Source organism: Eptatretus burgeri, chromosome 12, assembly GCF_056783735.1.
Source record: "Eptatretus burgeri isolate ZD-2024b chromosome 12, Ebu_testis_v1, whole genome shotgun sequence".
In the NCBI taxonomy this organism is placed as follows: Eukaryota; Metazoa; Chordata; class Myxini; order Myxiniformes; family Myxinidae; genus Eptatretus; species Eptatretus burgeri.
This window is the reverse complement of record NC_140972.1, coordinates 72,457,656-72,480,560: the sequence shown is the minus strand read 5'-3', so window position 1 is coordinate 72,480,560 and position 22,905 is coordinate 72,457,656. Positions and strand designations below refer to the sequence as shown.

At 47.7% G+C, this 22,905-nt stretch overlaps 1 protein-coding gene across 4 annotated transcripts in view; it reads left to right on the top strand.

Annotated features, from left to right (window-relative positions):
• The window catches only part of LOC147015903 (adhesion G protein-coupled receptor A3-like), a 220,366-nt gene that overhangs the window by 172,704 nt on the left and 24,757 nt on the right, over positions 1-22,905 (top strand). For all 4 annotated transcript variants that reach the window (XM_085848508.1, XM_085848507.1, XM_085848509.1 and 1 more), the window contains one exon: positions 3,725-3,870. In XM_085848508.1, coding sequence (XP_085704634.1) covers positions 3,725-3,870 — 146 coding nt within the window. The remainder of the gene's footprint in view (positions 1-3,724; positions 3,871-22,905) is intronic.

Sequence of the window (22,905 nt, the reverse complement as noted above, 5' to 3'; positions counted from 1 at the left end):
TAAATATATATTTATATATACATGAGATGCACCTCCTGATTGTTATGGTGAGCATCACCAAGGATTATGTCACATTCGGTAAAACCACATGGTGTGGACTATGTCCATTGGGGATCGGCGGAGTGCTCATCACTGTCCACATGTTTCGATAAATATACATATATATGTATTTATATACATTTTCATATATAGTGTTGTGGTTGACGAAATTCGCAAACCACCATTCAGGTCCCTTAGGTGAGATATCTCTGTAAGTATATGTGTAGTTAGGCCCAAACCCGTTGTCTAGAGGGAATAAATGTCATTCACTCGGGCTGCGACTCTTCAGGATAGCCGTTTTTCTTTTACTATCTTTATTTTGGACCAGCCGCCATTACTACCACCACCAACCACGTCTCAACAGCCATCACACAACAACCACCAACCACAACGCCGCTTCACAACAACCACCAACCACAACGCCGCTTCACAACAACAACCACCAACCACAACGCCGCTTCACAACAACAACCACCAACCACAACGCCGCTTCACAACAACAACCACCAACCACAACGCCGCTTCACAACAACAGCCACGACCTTTACCGTCACAACTCGCCACCATCGCATCACCGTCATTCCCACGCCACTTGTGGGCGCCGATGCTGGACTCGTGCGGGGCGCGCACCGAGCAGCGTGTTCAGAGACATCACAGACTTTCCGAAGAAAAATGGATCAAAAACGACTCACGCCCACTTCTGTTCCGTCCTATCGGTGAGCTGGGGCGATTTGGCCACGCCTCCAGGGCGTTGGAGTGAGGACGCTATATGCAAATTCATGGATCAAAAAGCATTCACGCCCACTTTTCCTCTGTCCAATGGGGAGCCAGTTAGAGAGGTGAAGGGTCGGAGGCAGAGGGTCAAAGGTGGGGGAGCGAAGCCACGGGGCTTATATAAACGGCTGCGTTCGTCAGTAAAGGGAAGTTGAGAGTGGTGCGTTGGAACGAGTTGTCGGTGGAGCTGGGAAGAAGAGTCAGAGTTCGGAGGGGAGAAGTCAAAAGTGAAGAGTTGGGACAAGCCAAGAGAGGAGACGGAGAGGGCGATTAGACGGAGCTGTGGAGAGGTGGCGACGGCGAAGGCGGACGAGGGGGTGCTCGCGTCGGTGCCGGGAGCTGCAGAGGGAGAGGCCAGCAACGCGACCGAGGTCGAGGAGGAGACGCTCGTCGCGGGACACCAGAGACAGGGTGATATCCTCCTCCCCCCCGAGCATCAACAACCCCCTCCTGTTTCCCCCCACGCTGAGATAGTGCGACAAGGGGGCCCCTTTCCCACCCCCTACCAGACACTGTCCGCGAGGCCCGCGGAGTTGAGGCGCCACCGCCGCTTTGCGTCTCATCATCAGACGGGTAGGCCCGACACGGTCTCGGCCCCAGGCCCGCCTACCCCCCTCATCCTGGAGGGTGGTTCTCTTTCTTTTGCTTTGGGTATCTGTGTTGTCTGCGCCGTCTGTGAAGTAAAATTGTATAAGTGTTGCCGTGTGCTCGGTAGTCGGATAGCTCTGCATTGTGTTTCTCTTTTATATTTGCTTTTTGTGTAATATTGTGTTTCTTCTCCTTTTACATGTGCTTTTGGTGTAATTGTATATGTGTGCTTTCCGTTCATCGCGAAATAAATGTGAGTTATGTTGAACTGTTTTCCCGCTTCGCTTCGTCTTTTCTCTCATTGAATCTCCATCTTGCTTCACGTAAAGGGTTGGTCGTGGGCTAAAACACCCGATAATTAATCGAACCGTCGAGGCCGACGAATAACACTGCTCGGTTATCCCGATAGTACGGAACGGGTCGCTTAAAGTGGCCCGTGTCCGAAGTTGACCTGCGGCGAGGTGCGATCGCCCGGTCTACCCTCCGTGTGGGTACTTAGGCAGGTCGAATTTGGCAAGCAACCCTATCCCACGCAGGGGCCGATTGGCACGATCGTGGTGAGACCGAAAGGTCCACCCGTGACTGGTTCCCGGCGTTAGTCCGAGAGGGTCACGACTGGATTGTCCGTCCGGTGGGCGACGTGCCGCGATTCGAGTTACGTGGCCGTCCGCACGCCGGCGGGCGCGAATCCGCAACAATATATATATTAGTGGCCCATGCTTTCAAGCTGCAAGGAGATACTGCCTGCTGTACATCTTGAAGACACAATCAATATAAGTTTTATATATTTGGTGTTGTTGATTGTGCTTGCATTGTGCAAGCAGCTGAATAGATCAAGTAAATCAAGAACGAGTGATCAGAATGAACTCTTTATTTAACAGTTTCAAAATATCATATGTTTTGAACCAAAATTCCAAATTCCTGCCCTAACTACTGCTGGGAAGGCAATCGCAAACCACCCAGTATCGCCCTTGCCAAGACACTGCTTTGGCAGCACCGACACTCCATAGAGCTGTATAAACCTCCACACCTCACCAAGTATATAATATTAGGATGAAGAATATTTCCTTATTAATTATGTATGCTGGTATATTGAGAAATACAAAAACAATGTTGGTATTTCTTCCACTTTTATGAGGATCTCATTCCTTGAATTGTTGAACGGCCATTGCACTTGCCCTATGGCGCATTTGCGAGTGATTTGGTTTCAAAATCGTAAATATTTAGCTTTGCAGACAATTAGTGTTAATTTTGTTTACCTCATGCGAGGCAGTATATAACTTTCTCCAATTATTTACGAGGTAGTATAAATATCCTTTAAAGGTTGACTTTTATGGAAGAAAATGAGACAAAGGCATCTCAGGATAATTAGAGTAGTCTTTTTCAAACTCGGTGACAATATGGAAGAACACTTTGAAGTCAAGATGCCAGCCATTTGAAATGAAAATGCTTAAGGCTAAGCTCACAAATTAGTAACTGTCCACCTTTGCCACGCCAATTTTCAAAACATGAGCTTGAGACGCCATATTTGCATCACTTTGGAGAGCGAGTTCGGTGTGCAGCTGCATTCTATTATACATCACTTCAATTTCCCTCTTTCCTCTCCCCTTTGCATCATGCTGTACCATGAAGTTCGTGTCCATCTGTTTCTCATCAGTAATGCATTACATGACTCCTCCCATCCCTCCATAGCTGTCATACACCTATATTTCCATCATCTTGTAACCCGTACTGCAGTCTCAGTGTCAAATTTAATGTGTTCACTGGCGAGAGAACTCAGAGGTAGTGCATTCGCTTGTGAGCTGTTTAGTCTGGGTTCGATTACTGGCCATCCTATAAACTGCCACCCCTGTGTTTCACAGTCAGGGTATTTCATCAATATTAGATGAGACGTTAAGCTGGAGGTTGGACTGCCAGCATTCAAAACATTGGTTAATGGGGGATGTTAAAGATTCCACAGTGTTTTCCGCAAAGAGTAGGCGATTGTTGCAGGCACCCTGACCAAATCACAAATTCTCTCCCGAGCTTGCAAGGAGGCACTGCATCAGTGGAACAGACATGCTCCCAGGAATGATGCAACCAACAGCAAGGTTCTGTACACAAACGAATGAACCTTGGCACATAAGGAAAGCAGTTTGCGGAAACACTTTGACGTGAACTGATGGTTCATTGCCGATAAGCATGAGACTTTAATTCACACAAATGATACCTGAAACAAAAGCACCTTTTTCTTGATGCAAAAACGAAACTGTTTTTTCACTTTTCCGCATCCTGAACGATTTGGAAAACTATCTCTTGCCCTCACTGAATTCCTGTCCTACAGGTCACCATCGTGCTGCACTACGCTTCGCTGAGCTCCCTCCTGTGGTTGGTCATCTACAGCCGACAAATCGGCAAGCGCATGGCACATCGACCTCCTGCCCCTCTATCCACAGAGTCTCCAAGTTCACCACCTCGCCCTATCTTAAGGTTTACCTATCATTATTATATACTTTGAACATGCAAACGTGTGATTATTTTAGTGTGATTTTATTGTTTTATAGAAACACAATTAGAGTTGCATTCATTCGTATCAATTTCTCTTGTCTTGGTTTCCACCATCTTTACTTCCGCAATCTTGGTTTCTGGGACAGTTGCACGTTCACAGCAGAACACCGTGTATCTTTTTTTTCTTCTTCTTTGCAATATCGAGTTTCTTATCAAAAGCTCTCCTTATTTTGAGCTATCTGTAGATTACACGTTCCTCTTTTAAAGTAAGGAGATTGCAGGATTTGATTTAAGTCGTCTCGCCTCATGTGTATCACGTGGTTGTTGGTTTGTGTCATTTACGGGAGTCTGGCTGTACCATTGATGTAGTGCTCTCTGTATATTGGACCAATAATTTGTAATTTGGACAGGATGCCCACCTCCCCTCTGGGAAAGACACCATGGGATCTTTAATACCCACCAAATTATGCTCGCAAATGTGACAACTAGTTCAACTTCCATCTTATATGGATGGTGCGCACGTTATTGAATCATCTTGCATGGAAAATACTCGGATGACAGTCTATAGCTCGGTCAAGATTTGAACCCGGGCTAGACAGTTCAGAAGTGAATGCACACACCTCGAGGCTATCCTGCTGGCCTGTTGGTTTAAGTAATGGTCGTGGACAGGTTATTTATTGTGCTATTTTACATCATGTATGGACAAAAATATTGTTGTGTTTTTGCCTCCATGCTACCGAATTTCCTGTTTACGAAACAGCAAGTGTTTTTTCACCGACTCTCATCATAGTGAAGGCTATTAGTATGGAATCGTGAGAGAGATTGACAATCTTATCAATTTCTGGTCGATTGTTTTTTGTTTGCAAAGTCTAGGCTCACAGAAGAGTGAAGGAACAGAGGGTAGAAGGCAATGCACTTGCAGTGGGGGCAGGTGGACAATGTGTGGACACAACAGAGGTGTGAATAAGAAGAGAGAAGGAACACAGCAGCCTGAAAATAGAGGGAGAGGATTATTGAGGATCGAAAGGATTACGGATAAGGCTGAAGGATGACCTGAAGTGCCGATGTATTGGCAATGTAAAGACCTGAAGGGAAGAGTGCAATTGAATAGACTGAGGAAGGAAGTTACGCACATGGGAGAACAAAGAAAAAAAGGAGTGGAGGTAAGCAGTAAACCTGGTTATTGGAAGTATCACGAGAGTAGGGGTGTTTTGAAGAATGTATGTGCCCTGAAGTGAATTGGGAGGGGTGGATTGATGAAAAAACAGAGGGAGCAAGACCTGAGGAGGTGGTATAAAACAGAAAAGCCACAAAACTGTCTGCGATGAGAGAGTACCAGGACTTCCTTCTGCATTTTTTGTGGAAAATGCCAACAATGTTGAGAGCTTTGGATTTTACAGCATTCAGGAGAGACAGGTGTAAGGTTGTGGCACCAACCAGTCCATCGGAGAAAGCAATACTCTGCTGATTTATGTACAAAGGTCTTGTAAGCTGTGAGAAGTTTAGATTTGCAAAGGATTTTCTGCAATGGAGGTGTGATCCACTGTCACATTCCTGGTCTGATGCTCTGCGGCTGGTGTTGGAGGACAACTTTGATAAATGGTCTTTCATAATAGAAAAGAGAACACAAAGGGAGAGACATAAAAGACTCAGTGGCATCCTGTGAAAGGAACATTTTTTTTTTTAACGCAAAATATCTGGACTGGCAGCAGAAATTTGTATGGAGAGATCTATGATGTTAAAACAAAGCCCTCAAACATTTAACGTCCATATTGTTTGGGAAGGAGGAGAAGTATCACCTTATGGAGTGGTAGAGGATGGGCAGGGGTTGGGAGCATGTGGACAGGGAGGGGGAGCACAAGTGTGGGGTGAGAGAGGGGAGAATGGGGGGATGGGGAAAGGGGGGGGGGCTGCAAACTTGCCAGCATCATGGGAAAGGGGGGGGGCTGCAAACTTGCCATACCATGCATATGCAATACAAATTGGAGTCGGTTTATAGAATTGTGACCTTAGCAATGTGCAGGTCCACATTGCAGTCGGACTGGAGGGAAGGGAAGTTAAATCGGAGATAAATGAGAATGGCCACTCAATAGAGAGCATTCCTCTGCCAGGCTGATTAGTTTACATTTTGTATCCCACTGATAGGTCGGATGTTTTTTTTTTTTTTTTTTTGTATATCTTGTCGAGGCTTGTGTGAGAGCTAACACACAACACACAGCAAGGGGGAATGAGACCAGAGGGGCGGGAATGGGTGGGACAAAACAGTGGGGAACAGAGACATTAGGAGATCTGTGGAAGGGAGAGGAATGGGACAGGGAACATGAGGAAGAGAAGATGGACATTACAGGGACTATCAGGAAGGAAAGCAGGGGAATTGAAGGAAGTGGGCTTGGGTGGATTACACTGAACAACAAATTTCAAAAAATCTTTTTTACTGGAGATGTGTAAAGTGATTAAGACTAATTTGGGTACGCTGATTTCAAAAATCATAACCGTTTTGCTGTATCACGTCAGGATTTTCAGGAACAGAAATATTCCCATTGCCTAGAAGTCAGGATTTCAATGAAATTTACATATGTCTTTAACATGTCTATTTCGTACAATTGTTGTTAACTTGTGTTATATTTCTTTCTTTCAGATAAAGATGAGTAGGCGTTCCTGTACCAATCATCCTGACAACTTCTGTTATGTCTGTGGTCGGTATACCAAAAAAGATCAACAGCGAAGTATATCTACAGCAGTGAAAATGAAGGCCGCCTACTTTCACTACTTCGGGTGTAAGGTGGGGGACCAAGAACAGAGCTGGGCACCACACATCTGCTGCACAAGCTGTCACACAACCTTGACTCAGTGGTTGGTGGGCAAGCGCGCGAGCATGCCATTTGCGGTGCCCATGATATGGCGTGAGCCGCAGAATCATCATGATGATTGTTATTTCTGCTGCACAAGCATCGCTGGCTTCAACAAGAAGAATAAAGGTCACATCAAGTACGCTGACTGCGTCTTTGCTCGTAAACCTGTGCCTCATGATGACGAGAACCCTGTTCCAACACCTCCAGCTGATCAGAACATAGCTGTAAGCAGTGGTGAAGAGGATGGTGATGATGAACCTTTTGAACGCGACACTCAAGAATCACACCTTCTGAACCAGGGAGACTTAAATGATCTTGTAAGAGATCTCTCGCTGTCAAAGGCGAAGGCAGAGCTGCTTGGATCAAGGCTGCAGCAGTGGAATCTACTTGAACCTAACACCAAGATATCCTTGTTCAGAGCACGTCACAGAGACATGGCTGAGTTCTTTGAGATGGAAGACACGATGACATTCTGCAGTGACATCAACGGTCTGTTGAAAGAACTTGGGTGTGATCATGATCCTGCAGACTGGCGCCTCTTCATCGACTCGGGGAAGAACAGCTTGAAGGCTGTTTTGCTCCACAATGGCAACGAGAAACCATCAGTCCCACTGGCTCACGCGTTCGGCATGACAGAGACCTATGAGACTATGCGGCAGCTGCTTGATTCCATCAAGTACAATGACTTCAACTGGCACATCTGCGGAGACTTGAAAGTGGTGGCGCTGTTGTTAGGGCTGCAGTCAGGCTACACGAAATACATGTGCTTCCTTTGTCTCTGGGATAGCAGAGACGACAAGAATCACTGGACGAAGAAAGATTGGGAAGAGCGAAAAGAGCATGTACCTGGTCGACGCAACGTGAAGCATGTCGCAATTGTCGACCCAGCCAAGGTTTTCCTTCCACCACTCCACATAAAGCTCGGCTTGATGAAAAGTTTTGTACGGGCAATGGATCTGAATGGGCGTGGGTTTTTATACCTCAAGGAAAAGTTTGGCAACACCTTGTCGGAGGCCAAGATCAAGGCTGGTGTCTTTGTTGGACCGCAAATCCGACAGATTATGAAGGACGAAACTTTTCCGACAACTCTAAACCCCAAAGAGCTGGCAGCGTGGAGGAGCTTCAAAGCTGTGACGGACAACTTCTTGGGGAACGAGCGCGCGGACAACTATGAAGAAATAGTGCAGCAGCTGCTGGAGTCCTTCAGGAAACTTGGTCCAGGATGTCCCTGAAAATCCATTTCCTACACCAGCACCTGAACTTCTTCCCTGACAACTTGGGAGCAGTCTCGGACGAGCACGGCGAGCGATTCCACCAAGAGATTTCACTCATGGAGACGCGTTACCAAGGGCGGCACAACCCGAACATGATGGGCGATTTCTGCTGGTTCCTGCATCGTGAAACTGACACAGAGCAGCACAAACGCAAAGCCAAATGCCTAAAGCATTTTTAATTGCATTCTAGTGGAGTTTTTCTGTAATTTCTATAATTTTGAAGCATTCATGATGAAATAAATGAATAAATGAATTTTTGTAAATTTCATTGAAATCCTGACTTCTAGGCAATGGGAATATTTCTGTTACTGAAAATCCTGACGTGATACAGCAAAACGGTTATGATTTTTGAAATCAGCATACCCAAATTAGTCTAAATCACTTTACACATCTCCAGTAAAACATTTTTGTTGTTCAGTGTTATCGGGGGTCGAAAAGATCGAGGATTTGGATGGGGGGATGATAAGTGGTGGTGGTGAACAGCTGTTTTGAAAGCCTGGAGGGAAGAATGGGAAAGAATCGAGTGATGGAGTTTATTCCGAAGGCGGGAAAAAACAGGAATGAAAGAGTGAAGATGAGCAGTGATTCGTGATTTTGGTAGTTTTACCAGAAGGGGGTTGTTGGCGGACCTTGAGCGCCCTGCGGAAATGTGGTGGGGACAAATCGCAGAGAGAGCAGGGGGGGCAAGGCTGGAGAGGAGATGGTAGAAGACAGAAAGACCACCGACCAACCTGCGTTGATTGAATGAGAGGCCCAAAGACTCAGCTTCATTGCGGGAGATGCCGATGATCCTAAATGCCCTGGTTTCGACAGCGTGAAGCCGAGAAAGGTGGGAGGCAGGAGCATCAGCCCAGAGGGGAGAGCAGTACTCCATCAGGCTATGGACAAAAGCTTTGTAAGTGGTCAGGAACTCAAGAGGGCCGAGGAAGGACTTTGCACGACGGATGATTCCCAGTCGGCGACTGGCTTTGGAAGCGAGGTTGGAAACGTGACTTTCCCAGGAAAGGTCATGGCAGATAGTGAGACCCAGAAGCTTGAAAGAAAAGACTTCTTCCAGAGGATTGTTGAGAATGTGGATGGGGGGGGGGGGTTCCAAACCGTCCTTTCGAAGAGACATTGTGAGAGTGTGAGATTTGTCTGGATTGAAAGACATATTCCATGTGTTGGACCAGTTTGTGATTTTATCCAGATATGCAGTGAGCAAAGAAGCTGCTGCTTGCCGGTCTGAGGGATGACAGATGGTACGGCAGAGGGTGGAGTCATCAGCAAAGAGATATGGAGGATTTTCCAGAGAGTCGGAGAGATCATTGATGAAAACCAGAAAAAGAACAGGGCCCAGAACGCTGCCATGAGGAACTCCAGCCTGGACAGGAAGAGGGGATGACAGAACTCTATTTAGGGCCACACGTTCACTGCGACAGGAGAGGAAGTCTGCGAGCCATGAGTGGAGATGGCCTTGAATACCATGGGAAGAGAGTTTGGTGAGTAGGGCAGGGTGCCAGACTGTGTCAAAAGCACGTGATATGTCCAGGGATACGGCTCGGATTTCCTGTCTGACATTGAGGACCTCCATCCATTGATGGGAGAGCAGAAGCAGCATATCCAGGGTAGAGTGACCTGGTCTGAAACCAAATTGATGATCGGAAATCAAGCCATTGGAGAAGAGGAAGGATTTCATGTCTGAAGCGATGATGGATTCCATAACCTTGCTGATGATTGGGAGAAGGCTGATTGGTCTGTAGTTACAGGGATCTGTTTTGCACCTTTTCTATGCAGGGCAGTGATGTTAGCAGATTTCCAAGCAGATGGCAGATGACCTTGGGCAAATGAGAGGGTGAATAGAACAGAGAGAGGATGAGCAAGAGCAGAAGAGCAGGCTTTGAGGACACGTGGGCTGATGCCGTCTGGACCGGTTGCAGAATCTGAGTCGAGGTTTGAAAGCAAGCTCTCCACCTTGTCAGGAGAAAAGGACACAGAGTCCATGGACAATTGGGTGCGACTGGGTAAGGTGGGTAGAGAATGTGATGGGTTTGGGACACAAGATTTAGCTGCAAACACCGAGTTTAGGCATTCAGCTTTATCACGTGTGGTATCAGCAGTGCGACCATTTGAGGTAAGGGAGGGGATGGAGGGGGAACATACACCAGAAACAGATTTGATTAAATGCCACCAGGATTTTGAGGAGGGAGAGAGGTTTGAGAGTTCAGACTTGAGATGAGAAAGATGTTGTTTTCTGGCTCTCCTGAGGGTAGATACACACTTGTTCCAAGCTTTGTGGAACGAACTGAGATTGCCCTCAGTTGGGTTTGCTTTCCATGAGGCAAAGGCAAGTTGTTTCAGGACAACTGCCTCACTAGAAGCTTCAGTAAACCAAGGGCGGGAGGAAGGGTAAGACAACTGAACACGAGAGGGGATAAATCTGTGCATGAGGGAGAGCAAGTTTCTTTGAAATAATTCCCAGGATGAGTTGATGTTTGAAAAAGGATCTGGATTCTGACCTCAACTGAAAGGATCTGGATTCTGACCTCAACTGAAACTTAATTGACTTGTTCTTATTATATCACCTAACCAACTCATCCACCATGTTTTGTCTGAATCCTTCCATTACTTTTTGAGATATCCTGCTCCAGTACATATCATTTTAGCCCAATCACTCAATGGTGAAGAATCACTTAAAATTTCTCAAATCCGGATCTGGCTTCAGATCTTCACCAAAATTGAATCAATTCTTCCTTGTTACATACCCAACCTGCCCACCAAGTTTCATCCGAATCCGTCCAACTTTTTCAGAAATCCTACAGAAGAAGTTGGATGGATTTTGTCGTTTTTGGCCCTATCTCTCAATCGTGAAAAATCACTTTAAAAAGTTATCGGATTCGGATCTTCACCAAAGTCTAATCATTTCATCCATGTCACAAACACAAGTTCTCCACCAAATTTCGTCTGACGCTGTCCACAAATTTTTTAGATATTTTGTTCACAAACAAACAGACAAACACAGACAGACAGTGATGAAAGCACAACCTCCATCTACTTTCGGTGGTGGAGGTAAAGAAAGCCGTGCCAAATTTTTTTTAACAGTGCTGTCCCCAGATCTGTAAAAATTTGGTGTACAAGTGATGTGATTTTGGGAGTTGGCCGGGAGAGACAGAGGAAAGGGGAAAAACTGGTGTGGAAGAGGGCATCCATATATTACATAATGTTCAAGGGGGTCGGTCGGAGGTATGGCTAGCATTACAGCATGTTGGGGTGGAGGGAGGGGGTATCTTTGGCCCCGTGTTATGGAGTATTGCAGGGATATAATAGGGGAATATATAAAATAGCTTTAAAATGCATTATGTAATGTCTGGATGGCCCTGAAGGATAGTAAATATGAAAGTTGAAGCCAACTGTTTGATATTAGGGAGTCAGTGGGAAAGGAATATTGTAAGACAGCCAGGTAGGAAGAAGGTAAATACGAGATTAGTTTCAACAAATAAAATATTTTTTGCTTTGTTATGAGGTGAGTAGGTCAGTCAGTGATATAAGGTAATGGTAGTGTGAGTGGAGTGCAAAAGAGAGAAAGCTTCGAAAGGGTTAACCGTTAACGACTGATGCGCACGTGCTACGTAGACATGATTACATGGCTGAGACCACATGTATGAAATGGATATAACAGCATAATATGAACTCATGAGAATACACAGAATTGGACATGGACAATTATCCATAAATATAACAATCGACAAATCTAGAATGGTATCCTTACCTCTGTCAGCCTTCTCTCTTCTTATTCACACCTTTGTTGTGTCCACACAATGTCCACCTGCCCCACTGCAAGTGCATTGCCTTCTTCTCTCTGTTCCTTGACTTCCGGTTCTGGGTTTGGAGCGTTGACAGGTCTCCTTCAGGGCTCTCTGCTGACGATCTCAAAGTTAAGTTTCCAGTCGTTATCTGTTCCCTTTTTAACTGTTTATTTTCTCACCTGCATGTTACTGTGTGTTCCTAGTTCGGTTTTGTTTCAAACTCATGCTATTTTGTGAGTTTTTGTCAACCTTGTCTTACCGAGTGCTTGAGGCCTACCCATCGTTCCCCTCGGTGTACGATCGTGTTTATTTGTATTTTCTCCCCATTACCTTCAATTTCTATTTTTTTTTTTTTTTTTTTTTTTTTTTTTTTTGTATACCTTGGTCGAGGCTCGTATGAGAGCTAACACACAACTCACAGCAAGGAGGCATGAGACAAGAGGGGCGGGAGTGGAAGGGACAAAACATTGGGGAACAGACACAGGTGAACTGTGGAAGGGAGAGGGATGGGGATGGGACGGGGAACATGGCGAGGGGAAGATGGACATTAAAGGGACTTTCAGGAAGGAAAGCAGGAGAATTGAAGGAAGTGGGCTTGGGTGGATTATCGGGGGTAGAAAAGATCGAGGATTTGGATGGGGGAAGATAAGAGGTGGTGGTGAACAGCTGTTTTGAAAGCCTGAAGGGAAGAATGGGAAAGAATAGAGTGAGGAAGTTTATTCCAAAGGCGGGAAAAAGAGGAATGAAAGAGTGAAGATGAGCAGTGATTCGTGATTTTGGTAGTTTTACCAGAAGGGGGTTGTTGGCGGACCTTGAGCGCCCTGTGGAAATGTGGTTGGGACAAATCGCAGAGAGAGCAGGGGGGCAAGGCTGGAGAGGAGTCGGTAGAAGACAGAAAGACCACCGACCAACCTGCGGTGATTGAGTGAGAGGCCCAAAGACTCAGCTTCATTGCGGGAGATGCCAATGATCTTAAAAGCCCTGGTTTCGACAGCGTGAAGTCGAGAAAGGTGGGAGGCAGGAGCACCAGCCCAGAGGGGAGAGCAGTACTCCATCAGGCTACGGACAAAAGCTTTGTAAGTGGTCAGGAGCTCAAGAGGGCCGAGGAAGGACTTTGCACGACGGAGGATTCCCAGTCGGCGACTGGCTTTGAGGCAAGGTTGGAAATGTGACTTTCCCAGGAAAGGTCATGGCAGATAGTGAGACCCAGAAGCTTGAAAGAAAAGACTTCTTCCAGAGGATTGTTGAGAAAGTGGATGGGGGGTTTTGTAAACGGTCCTTTCGAAGAGACATAGTGAGAGTGTGAGATTTGTCTGGATTGAAAGACATGTTCCACGTGTTGGACCAGTTTGTGATTTTATCCAGATCTGCAGTGAGCGAAGAAGCTGCTGCTTGCCGGTCTGAGGGATGACAGATGGTACGGCAGAGGGTTGAGTCATCGGCAAAGAGAAATAGAGGATTTTCCAGAGAGTCCGAGAGATCATTGATGAAAACGAGAAAAGAACAGGGCCCAGAACGCTACCTTGAGGAACTCCAGCCTGCACAGGAAGAGGGGATGAAAGAACTCCATTTAGGGCCACACGTTGACTGCGACAGGAGAGGAAGTCTGCGAGCCATGAGTGGAGATGGCCTTGAATACCATGGGCAGAGAGTTTGGTGAGTAGGGCAGGGTGCCAGACTGTGTCAAAAGCACGTGATATGTCCAGGGATACGGCTCGGATTTCCTGTCTGGCATTGAGGACCTCCATCCATTGATGGGAGAGCAGTAGCAGCATATCTAGGGTAGAGTGACCTGGTCTGAAACCAAATTGATGATTGGAAATCAAGCCATTGGAGAAGAGGAAGGATTTCATGTCTGAAGCGATGATGGATTCCATAACCTTGCTGATGATTGGGAGAAGGCTGATTGGTCTATAGTTACAGGGATCTGTTTTTGCACCTTTTTTATGCAGGGCAGTGATGTTAGCAGATTTCCAAGCAGATGGCAGATGACCTTGGGCAAATGAGAGGGTGAATAGAACAGAGAGAGGGTGAGCAAGAGCAGAAGAGCAGGCTTTGAGGACACGTGGGCTGATGCCGTCTGGACCGGTTGCAGAATCTGACTCGAGGTTTGAAAGCAAGCTCTCCACCTATCTTCCCCACTTTCCCAACGTGCCCCATCCCTCCCAACTAAACACTCTATTTCTTGTCTTAAATAAAAAAACTAAAAAAACTACCTTTCTCCTTGCACACTCACAAGTCTCGATTCTTCTTCTTCTTCTTCTTCTTCATCCTCCTCTTCTTCTTCCTCCTGCTGGCACACCATCTTTATTCTACTGAGCTGACCCTCTCTCGCCATTACCTTCACGATATCTTCCGATCTACAACCTTCCATTACCGAATCTTACCTGTTCTTCAAAAATACATCAAAAAATAATAATCTTTCTTGTATCCTTTCGATCTCTACACCTCCGGTAACCACGTCTCTCTCTCTGTCTCTCTCTCTGTCTCTCTCTGTCTCTCTCTGTCTCTCTCTCTCTCTGTCTCTCTCTCTCTGTCTCTCTCTCTCTGTCTCTCTCTCTCTGTCTCTCTCTCTGTCTCTCTCTGTGTCTCTCTCTCTCTCTCTCTGTCTCTCTCTGTCTCTCTCTCTCTCTCTCTCTCTCTCTCTCTCTCTCTCTCTCTCTCTCTCTCTCTCTCTCTCTCTTCCTGGTACTTTTCATCAACCCAGCAGCTTCACACTGCGTTTACCGTCCAAATTCACCACACACTTCCACGATTCACTCCCCACCCCCTGTCCACCCCCTCACACTCAACCCCGCCTAATTCACCCCAGCCCCCGCCCACTCATCCCCCGCCCCATCCCCCCCGTCTCCCGCTTTTGATTTGCTTACCCCCGCCCAAAAATTTGCTTTCCTTGCCCCCCGCCTCTTCACTCCTCACCCCCGTCTCAACGAAAAGTGTTTATTCTGCTTCAGAGTTGAAAGATGACTCTTGCCACGATGTGCGATGCACTCTTACAGGTCCGAAGTTTCTTTCAGTCCAGGTCACAGTACCGAGAAAAACGTGACGCGACCACTAGGAGGAGCACAAAATTGATCCTTCAGTATTAATATATAGAAGATACAATGTTTATTAATACATTTTTTTAATGTCAAATTCACGTTCTGAGGTTGTCAGCATGTGCAGAAGAGGTTTTACATTGCAGACGCTATTTTCGAGGAGTGGAATTGCACCTCTCAGCGGTAACGGTCTGTTGACGACAGACGCAATGACGTCAGTGAATGACCGATGATGTCATGACGTCCTGACGCCTCTCAGCGGTGACGTCACATGTCGCCATGTAAACGAATGTAAAACGAAAAGTGTTTATTCTGCTTCAGAGTTGAAGGTTGACGATTGCAACTATATGCGATGCACTCTTACAGGTCCGAAGTTTCTTTCACTCCAGGTCACAGTACCGAGAAAAATGTGACCCGACCGCGAGGAGGAGCACAAAATTTGTCCTTCAGTATTAATATATAGATAATAATTAAAAAGATCTCTTATAATGCTTCATCTTCCACTTTCACACGTGTGGTACTCTTCACTGTATCATAATTATAATGCACTACTCTTCTGCTATTTAAACAGACTGCTCTCAATTCGACCTTTCCTTCATACCTTGCCTAAAAAATCCAACTGTTACAGCGTTTCTTCTCTCCATTCTCTGAATTCGCCTTTATTGTATCCATCAAGAATTGTGTTTAACCGCATCTCTGACCTAAAACTTAAAAAAAAACCCAATTTGCTATGAATGTTCACTTTCCATCAACCATTCTTTTTTTCCAATTTCAGTGCCAACTCACCCCTCTCACCCCTCCCTCTCAAAACAACCATCACACTCTTCTCCCTCCCAAGCCTCCCTCTCACCTCTCTCAAAAACTCCCCCCTCACCTTTCTCCCACCATTCACCCCCTCACTCATCCTTCTCAAAGTTGCCCCCCCTCTCATCCACAAAGCTGCCTCCTTCCACTGCCCTCTCACCTCCATCTCTTCACTCCACCTCAACTCCTCAACTGCCTTCTTCCCCTAATCTTGTCCTCCCTCTCCCTCAGCACCACAGAGCCTTTTCTCCTCCTCATCTGGCCCCTCCCCCATCTATTCTGCAATCCCCAACACTCTTTCAACAACCCTCCTTAGCTCCCCCCTCGTCCCTTGTCCTACCCTCCCCCTCCCCTCCCACCCCCTGCACCCAAAGCCTCCTCCCTCCCTCTTCATTAATAGTGTGTACCTCAAATATCCGGGGCCTACGCTCAAACCTTTCAGATCTTTCCATACAGGTGGCCACTGACAAACCAGACATAATCTGCCTAACAGAAACTTTCCTCCCCCAAGATGTGTCTGACCCCCAAGTATCTCTCTCCGGTTACTCCCTCCTCCGGTATGACAGACCTGAGCCTCGCCCTGGTGGAGGAGTTTCTCTCTTCATCAAAGACTCCATTCCTCACTCTCTATGCACTGCCCTCACTCCCCCAGGAATACCTCTGGCTATGGCTTCCCCTTCACTCCCACTTCATGTTTATATGTGTACTGTACCGTCCACCAAACAGTGATGACTCCATCTACACCTCACTATCTGAAAACATGGACCAACTTCTATCTTCTCATCCAAACTCTCTCTTCCTCATATGTGGCAACTTCAATTGTCATCATGCCAGTTGGCAAGGTGTGGGTACCTCTATCACCTGTCATGGCACCTCAGCAAAAGCTTTCTGTGACTCATTGGGACTAACTCAATCGGTCAACTTCCCGACCCGGATCTCAACCCAAGGTACTCCATCTCTTCTGGATCTGATTTTGACAAATTTCCCTGACAATATCTGCTGCTCTTCCTACGCTCCAATCGGTTCTTCTGACCACGTCCTTGTCAAAGTGGACATCTCTCTGGCTATTATCAGAGAACCACCTCACCGCCATCGAGTCTGGCATTTCACTCAAACCGACTGGCAGGGTCTCCAAGCAGCCATCAAACTTATAGACTGGTCTCCTATCACTACTTTCTCCAACATCAACTCATCCTGGGAATTCTTTCAAAGAAACTTGCTCTCCCTCATGCACAGATTTATCCCCTCTCGTCTTCAGTTGTCCTCCCCTTCCTCCCGCCCTTGGTTCACTGAAGCTTGTGGCGAGGCAGATGTCCTGAAAAAACTTGCCTTTGCCTCATGGAAAGCAAACCCAACTGAGGGTAATCTCAGTTCCTTCCACAAAGCTCGGAACAAGTGTGTATCTACCCTCAGGAGAGCGAGAAAACAACATCTTTCTCATCTCAAGTCTGAACTCTCAAACCTCTCTCCCTCCTCAAAATCCTGGTGGCGTTTAATCAAATCTGTTTCTGGTGTATGTTCCCCCTCCATCCCTTCCCTTACCTCAAATGGCCACACTGCTGATACCGCACGTGAAAAGGATGAATGCCTAAACTTGGTGTTTGCAGCTAAATCTTGTGTCCAAAACCAATCGCTTTCTCTACCCACCTTACTCAGTCACACCCAATTGTCCCAGGACTCTGTGTCCTTTTCTCCGAACAAGGTGGAGAGCTTGCTCTCAAACCTCGACTCAGATTCTGCAACTGGTCCAGATGGCATCAGCCCACGTGTCCTAAAAACCTGCTCTTCTGCTCTTGCTCACCCTCTCTGTTCTATTCACCCTCTTAGTTGCTCAAGGTCATCTGCCATCTGCTTGGAAATCAGCAAACATCACTGCCCTGCATAATAAATGTGCAAAAACAGATCCTGCAACTACAGACCAATCAGCCTTCTCCCAATCATCAGCAAGGTTATGAAATCCATCATCACTTCAGACATGAAATCCTTCCTCTTCTCCAATGGCTTGATTTCCGATCATCAATTTGGTTTCAGACAAGGTCACTCTACCCTGGATATGCTGCTTCTGCTCTCCCATCAATGGATGGAGGTCCTCAATGCCAGACAGGAAATCCGAGCCGTATCCCTGGACATATCACGTACTTTTGACACAGTCTGGCACCCTGCCCTACTCACCAAACTCTTCCCATGGTATCCAAGGCCATCTCCACTCATGGCTCACAGACTTCCTCTCCTGTCGCAGTCAACGTGTGGCCCTAAATGGAGTTCTATCATCCCCTCTTCCTGTCCAGGCTGGAGTTCCTCAAGGTAGCGTTCTGGGCCCTGTTCTTTTTCTGGTTTTCATCAATGATCTCTCCGACTCTCTTGAAAATCCTCTATATCTCTTTGCTGATAACTCCACCCTCTGCCATACCATCTGTCATCCCTCAGACTGGCAAGCAGCAACTTCTTCGCTCACTGCAGATCTGGGTAAAATCACAAACTTGTCCAACACATGGAACATGTCATTCAATCCGGACAAATCTCACACTCTCACTATGTCTCTCCGAGAGGACCGTTTAGAAACCCCCCCCCCCCCCCATCCACTTTCTCAACAATCCTCTGGAAGAAGTCCTTTCTTTCAAGCTTCTGGGTCTCACTACACTACCTTCCATGACCTTTCCTGGAAAAGCCACATTTCAAACCTCGCCTCCAAAGCCAGTCGCCGACTGGGAATCCTCCATCGTGCAAAGTCCTTCCTCGGCCCACCTGAGCTCCTAACCACTTACAAAGCTTTTGTCTGCAGCCTGATGGAGTATTGCTCTCCCCTCTGGGCTGGTGCTCCTGCCTCCCACCTTTCTCGGCTTCACGTTGTGGAAACCAAGGCATTTTGGATCATTGGCATCTCCCGCAATGAGGCTGTCTTTGGGCCTCTCACTTTCTCACCACAGGCTGGTCGGTGGTCTTTCTGTCTTCTGCCGTCTCCTCTCCAGCCTCGCCCGCATGCTTTCTCTGCGATTTGGCCCCACTACATTTCCGTAGGGCGTTCAAGGTCCGCCAACAACCCTCTTCTGGTAAAACTACCAAAATCACGAGTCACTGCTCACCTTCACTCTTTCATTCCTTTTTTTTCCCCACCTTTGGAATAAACTCCCTCAATCTATTCAATCCCATTCTTCCCTCCAGGCCTTCAAAACAGCTGTTCACCACCACCTCTTATCTTCCCCCATCCAAATCCTCGATCTTTTCTACCCCCGATAATCCACCCAAGCCCACCTCCTTCAAATTTCCTGCTTTCCTTCCTGAAAGTCCCTGTAATGTCCATCTTGTATTCCCCATGTTCCCCACCCCATCCCTCTCCCTTCCACAGATCTCCTAATGTCTCTGTTCCTCACTGTTTTGTCCTTCCCACTCCCGCCCCTCTTGTCTCATGCCCCCCTTGCTGTGTGTTGTGTGTTTGCTCTCATACGAGCCTTGACAAGGTATACAAAAAAAAAAAGAGTATGAATTTGAAACTGAACAACAAAAGGAAAAAGCAAGGTTGGAGTACGAGGAGATAGTGAAAGAACAAGGAATGAAACAGGAAAAGGAGATTGGCCAATTGAAAGAAACAATGAGATTGGAGAATGAAAAACATGAGGAACAGTGAGAGAGAAAACAATAACGATATGAATTTGAAATTAACCAACTTGAGGAGAGAGCAAAGTTAGAGTCCACGGAGATGGAAAATCTCTGGAAAGATAACGAACAACTCAAAAAGCTCGGAGAGGAAGAATGACTCAAATGGAGCCAGGAAGTAGAACAGCACAATGATAGGGGATGTGTGACATCACCACAGGGAGGAACGTTAGTGGTGCGGGACTTGATTGACATCACTTGGCGGATGAAACAACAATTATGGCAAACCCTGATAAAGGAGACACAAATAAAAATGGAGACTGTGTAAATAATAGCGGGAGCCCAGGAGTCTGAGACGTGTTGGGCGAGACTCGTGAAGGTGACAGAGAAAGTGACGGTGACAGAGAGGGAAAAATTAAATGGGGTGACTGAGACGTGTACGAGACTCGTAGAGACGAGGGAGACGCGGGAATTAAAAGTAATAACAGAGACAGAGGAGATAGAGGGTGAATTAAAAGAAACTAAAGACGAACACACACACACATGGAGTTAGCGAGGGACAATGAGGGGAGCTGGCGGAATGTGTCGTGACCCCGTGCGAGCAGCAGGATAGCCTCCTTCAGGAACGAGGGGAGGGAATATGCCCCTTTGAAGCAGATCATGACCAGGTGGGTCCAGTCAAGCTTTGCGGGTTAGGAGGGGCGAGTGCTGTGGACTGGTACAAGTGGAGCTTGGGGTGTGAAGGCCACAGGACCCCTTGTGGTAGCACGAACCCCCAGCATGGTTGTTCCGGTGTGTGTGTTTACGAGTGTGGCGGAATGCGTGCTGGAACGCGCGCATTGCGTGGGTGAAAGGCGGGGTGTGAAAGAAACCGCGTGTGTGAGGGAAACACCGTGTGTGAAAGAAACAGCATGTGTGAGTGAAATGGTATGCATGGATGAAAGACCGTGTGTGAGAGGAACAGCGTGTGTGAGGTCACTGTATGTAAGGGAGATGACGGTCGGTTTTTGGGAACACGCAACCACGTACCCGAGTGCAAGTGTCATGGCGAGGTGTGTAAGCGTCATGGCACGCGAGAGTGCGTGCGGTGAATGGCGACGAAGACGGCACCAGACGAGGGACAAAGGCCGAGTAGCGGCCGTAGCTATTTCGAGCACCGTGCCGGATTCGCACGGCAGCGCGGGCGGGGTCTGTGCTGTGCTTTGCACGAGACCGCCGCGTGCGCGCCTGCGCGAGTGAAATCCGGTCCGGAAACACACGCGGTGGATGTTAGCCGATCCCGCGGACGGACAGAAGCTAGGCTGGTATATGAATTTGGACCGGATGGGTTCTCCAGGCGAGCATGCGTGTAAAGCTCCATGGGCAGAGCACATGTGCTTGCGTAGGGAACCCCTTGAAATGCGAGGCTTGCTTGGGATGCTCAGGGTGACGTGGTGGCTGCATGGTTGGAATCCGGCAGGAGGGGAATCCCTGCTGGATGTTACCGTCCAAGAGGACGAGGTGCGCAAAGCGCGAACAGCTGCCATGACGTCACGGGTAAAGAGCGCAGGTTGCGAGTTGCCGCGCTGGTGCACGCATAGAAAAAAAAGAGAAAAAAGCAAGCCTTGCCACTTCGAGTCGACAGGATTCCCAGGCAAGGGGTGGAAGACCCCCTTGCTTGGGCACAGGAATACCACGAGTTAGGGGGAAAGGTTAGTATAGTTAGACCGGCTTCATGGGGCAGGGACAAGTCCTCATGGGGCCCGTGGAATGGATTAGTTAGAGGGATTTAGGTTAGATTTAGGATAGGATTTTTGGATTTTTGGAGACAAGGACAGACCGTGAATGTGTAGAGGGGACGTAGCTTAGCTACGTAGGTTAAAAGGATGTGCGGTAGTTTAACGGATGACGAGGGAGCACGAGTTAGTTGAGGGATTTAGATAGAGGAATGGCAGTGTTCAGTGATGTGATGCGAATTGTAAGGAAACATGTTGAGTGAGTGAGGGCCAGCAGGCCTGTGTGTATGGAGCGAATGTGGTATGCATGGTGCGATGAGTGATTGGGAGGAGTAGTGACTCCCACCCAAGGGACCCCGGGGTCAGAGTAATGTGAGTTAGTGGGTTAGTCAAATTGACAAAATGGGGGTCGTTTTGCTGTTGGTAAGAATGTAGGCTCGAAACCGGTTTGGAGGGGTGCAGGAGTCCTGTTGACGGGCTGGGAGCGTGGCTGCGAACGGTGAGTATCGCTTAGTGGGTACCCTGGGCACCAGGCTAGTCGGCCGCGGTAGGCCAAGGGCCCAAGAGGGGCCGGGATAGCGTAGTGGGCACTTGTGGGCCTGCATGATGCGGGGCCCGTGGCGCCAATAGCCACGTGGGCAGTGTCGTGGGCACGGGCACCCGGGGAAGGGGCCCGTGGCTCCAGCCTGCCACGTGAGCATCGAGGGAGAGTAGCCAGGGAGGGCACTCCCCAAATCTTAGGGAGCTGATTGGCTCGGAGACAGTCGCAGCGCCTGGGGGTGATTTTCCACAGATTCCATCAGTCCTGGGCCATGGTTTAGTGTAAAATTTGTAAGCTGAGGTAAAATGTACATGAGTTTTGCTCCCCCTGCATGTGTGTCGTAGCGCCGGCAATTATAGTTAAGTCGTCTGCATGAGTGAGTTTGTTTAGTTAGTTACTCAGCCCGTAGGTTATTTACGTTTGGGACACGGATATACCAAATGTAGCACTCAGGGATCCGAAGGTAAATCGTACTAGGGGAGAACTTACACATGAAGGCACACAAAAATTTGACGACTTGGGTCGAGTCTGTAAAAAGGGGAGGGGGTAGTGTTACGGTTGTGGAAATTCACAGAACACCATTCAGGTTTCCCAGAGATCAGTTATGTCGATAAGTGTGTGTTCAGATTAGATTTCCCCACCGATGTCTAAAGGGAATTATTCGTGTAACCAGGCTGTGATCTTTGAGTCAGCCATTATTATTTTGCTATCTTTATTTTGGAACAACCGCATCTCAACAACCACAAACGCATCTCAACAACCACGCCATCACAACCACAGCACCAACCATGACATCTCCTCACCATCTCCTCAACAAAATCTCCACAAACGAACAACATCGCCTCACCTTCATCTCCATTGCGCTGCCATCTTTTCGCCAGCCACAGCGAATCCCCATGAACAACACCATCTGCCGACAGACGCTGGGACTCCCTCGTTAGTGCGGGAGGTGATGCTTTCTGCCACGTCCGCTTTCCACAGCCGGTGATCTCTGCCACGTCCGCTTTCTCCGCATTTCACGATGAGATCGGATCAAAATACCAAAAGCGGTCGGTTTTTGGGAACAAAAGCAAAAGAACAAAAGCCAAGCAACAGCGGTGGAGCCAGCGGGGGTGAAAGGTCAAAGGTGGTGGATTAAACCGCCCCCGCGTAACCCCATAAAAGGCAGGGCTGACCCGCCAAGTTTGTTTTGGCTGGAGTCGGTCTGGATTCGCCGAGAAGTTGGTGAGCAGTCTGTCAAGGTTCGAGTCCAGTGGAGGGCAGGCAGGGTCATCAGAGCGCAGCGAAGCCTGGAGCGCAGCCCAGTCGGCAGTACCATGCTGAAGCGTGGGTCAGTGGACACCGCTGGAGAGAAGTCGCCAGCCGGCCCCGAGACGGTCCGAGCAATGCTGAGGAGCGGGCGGGCTTTTAAAAG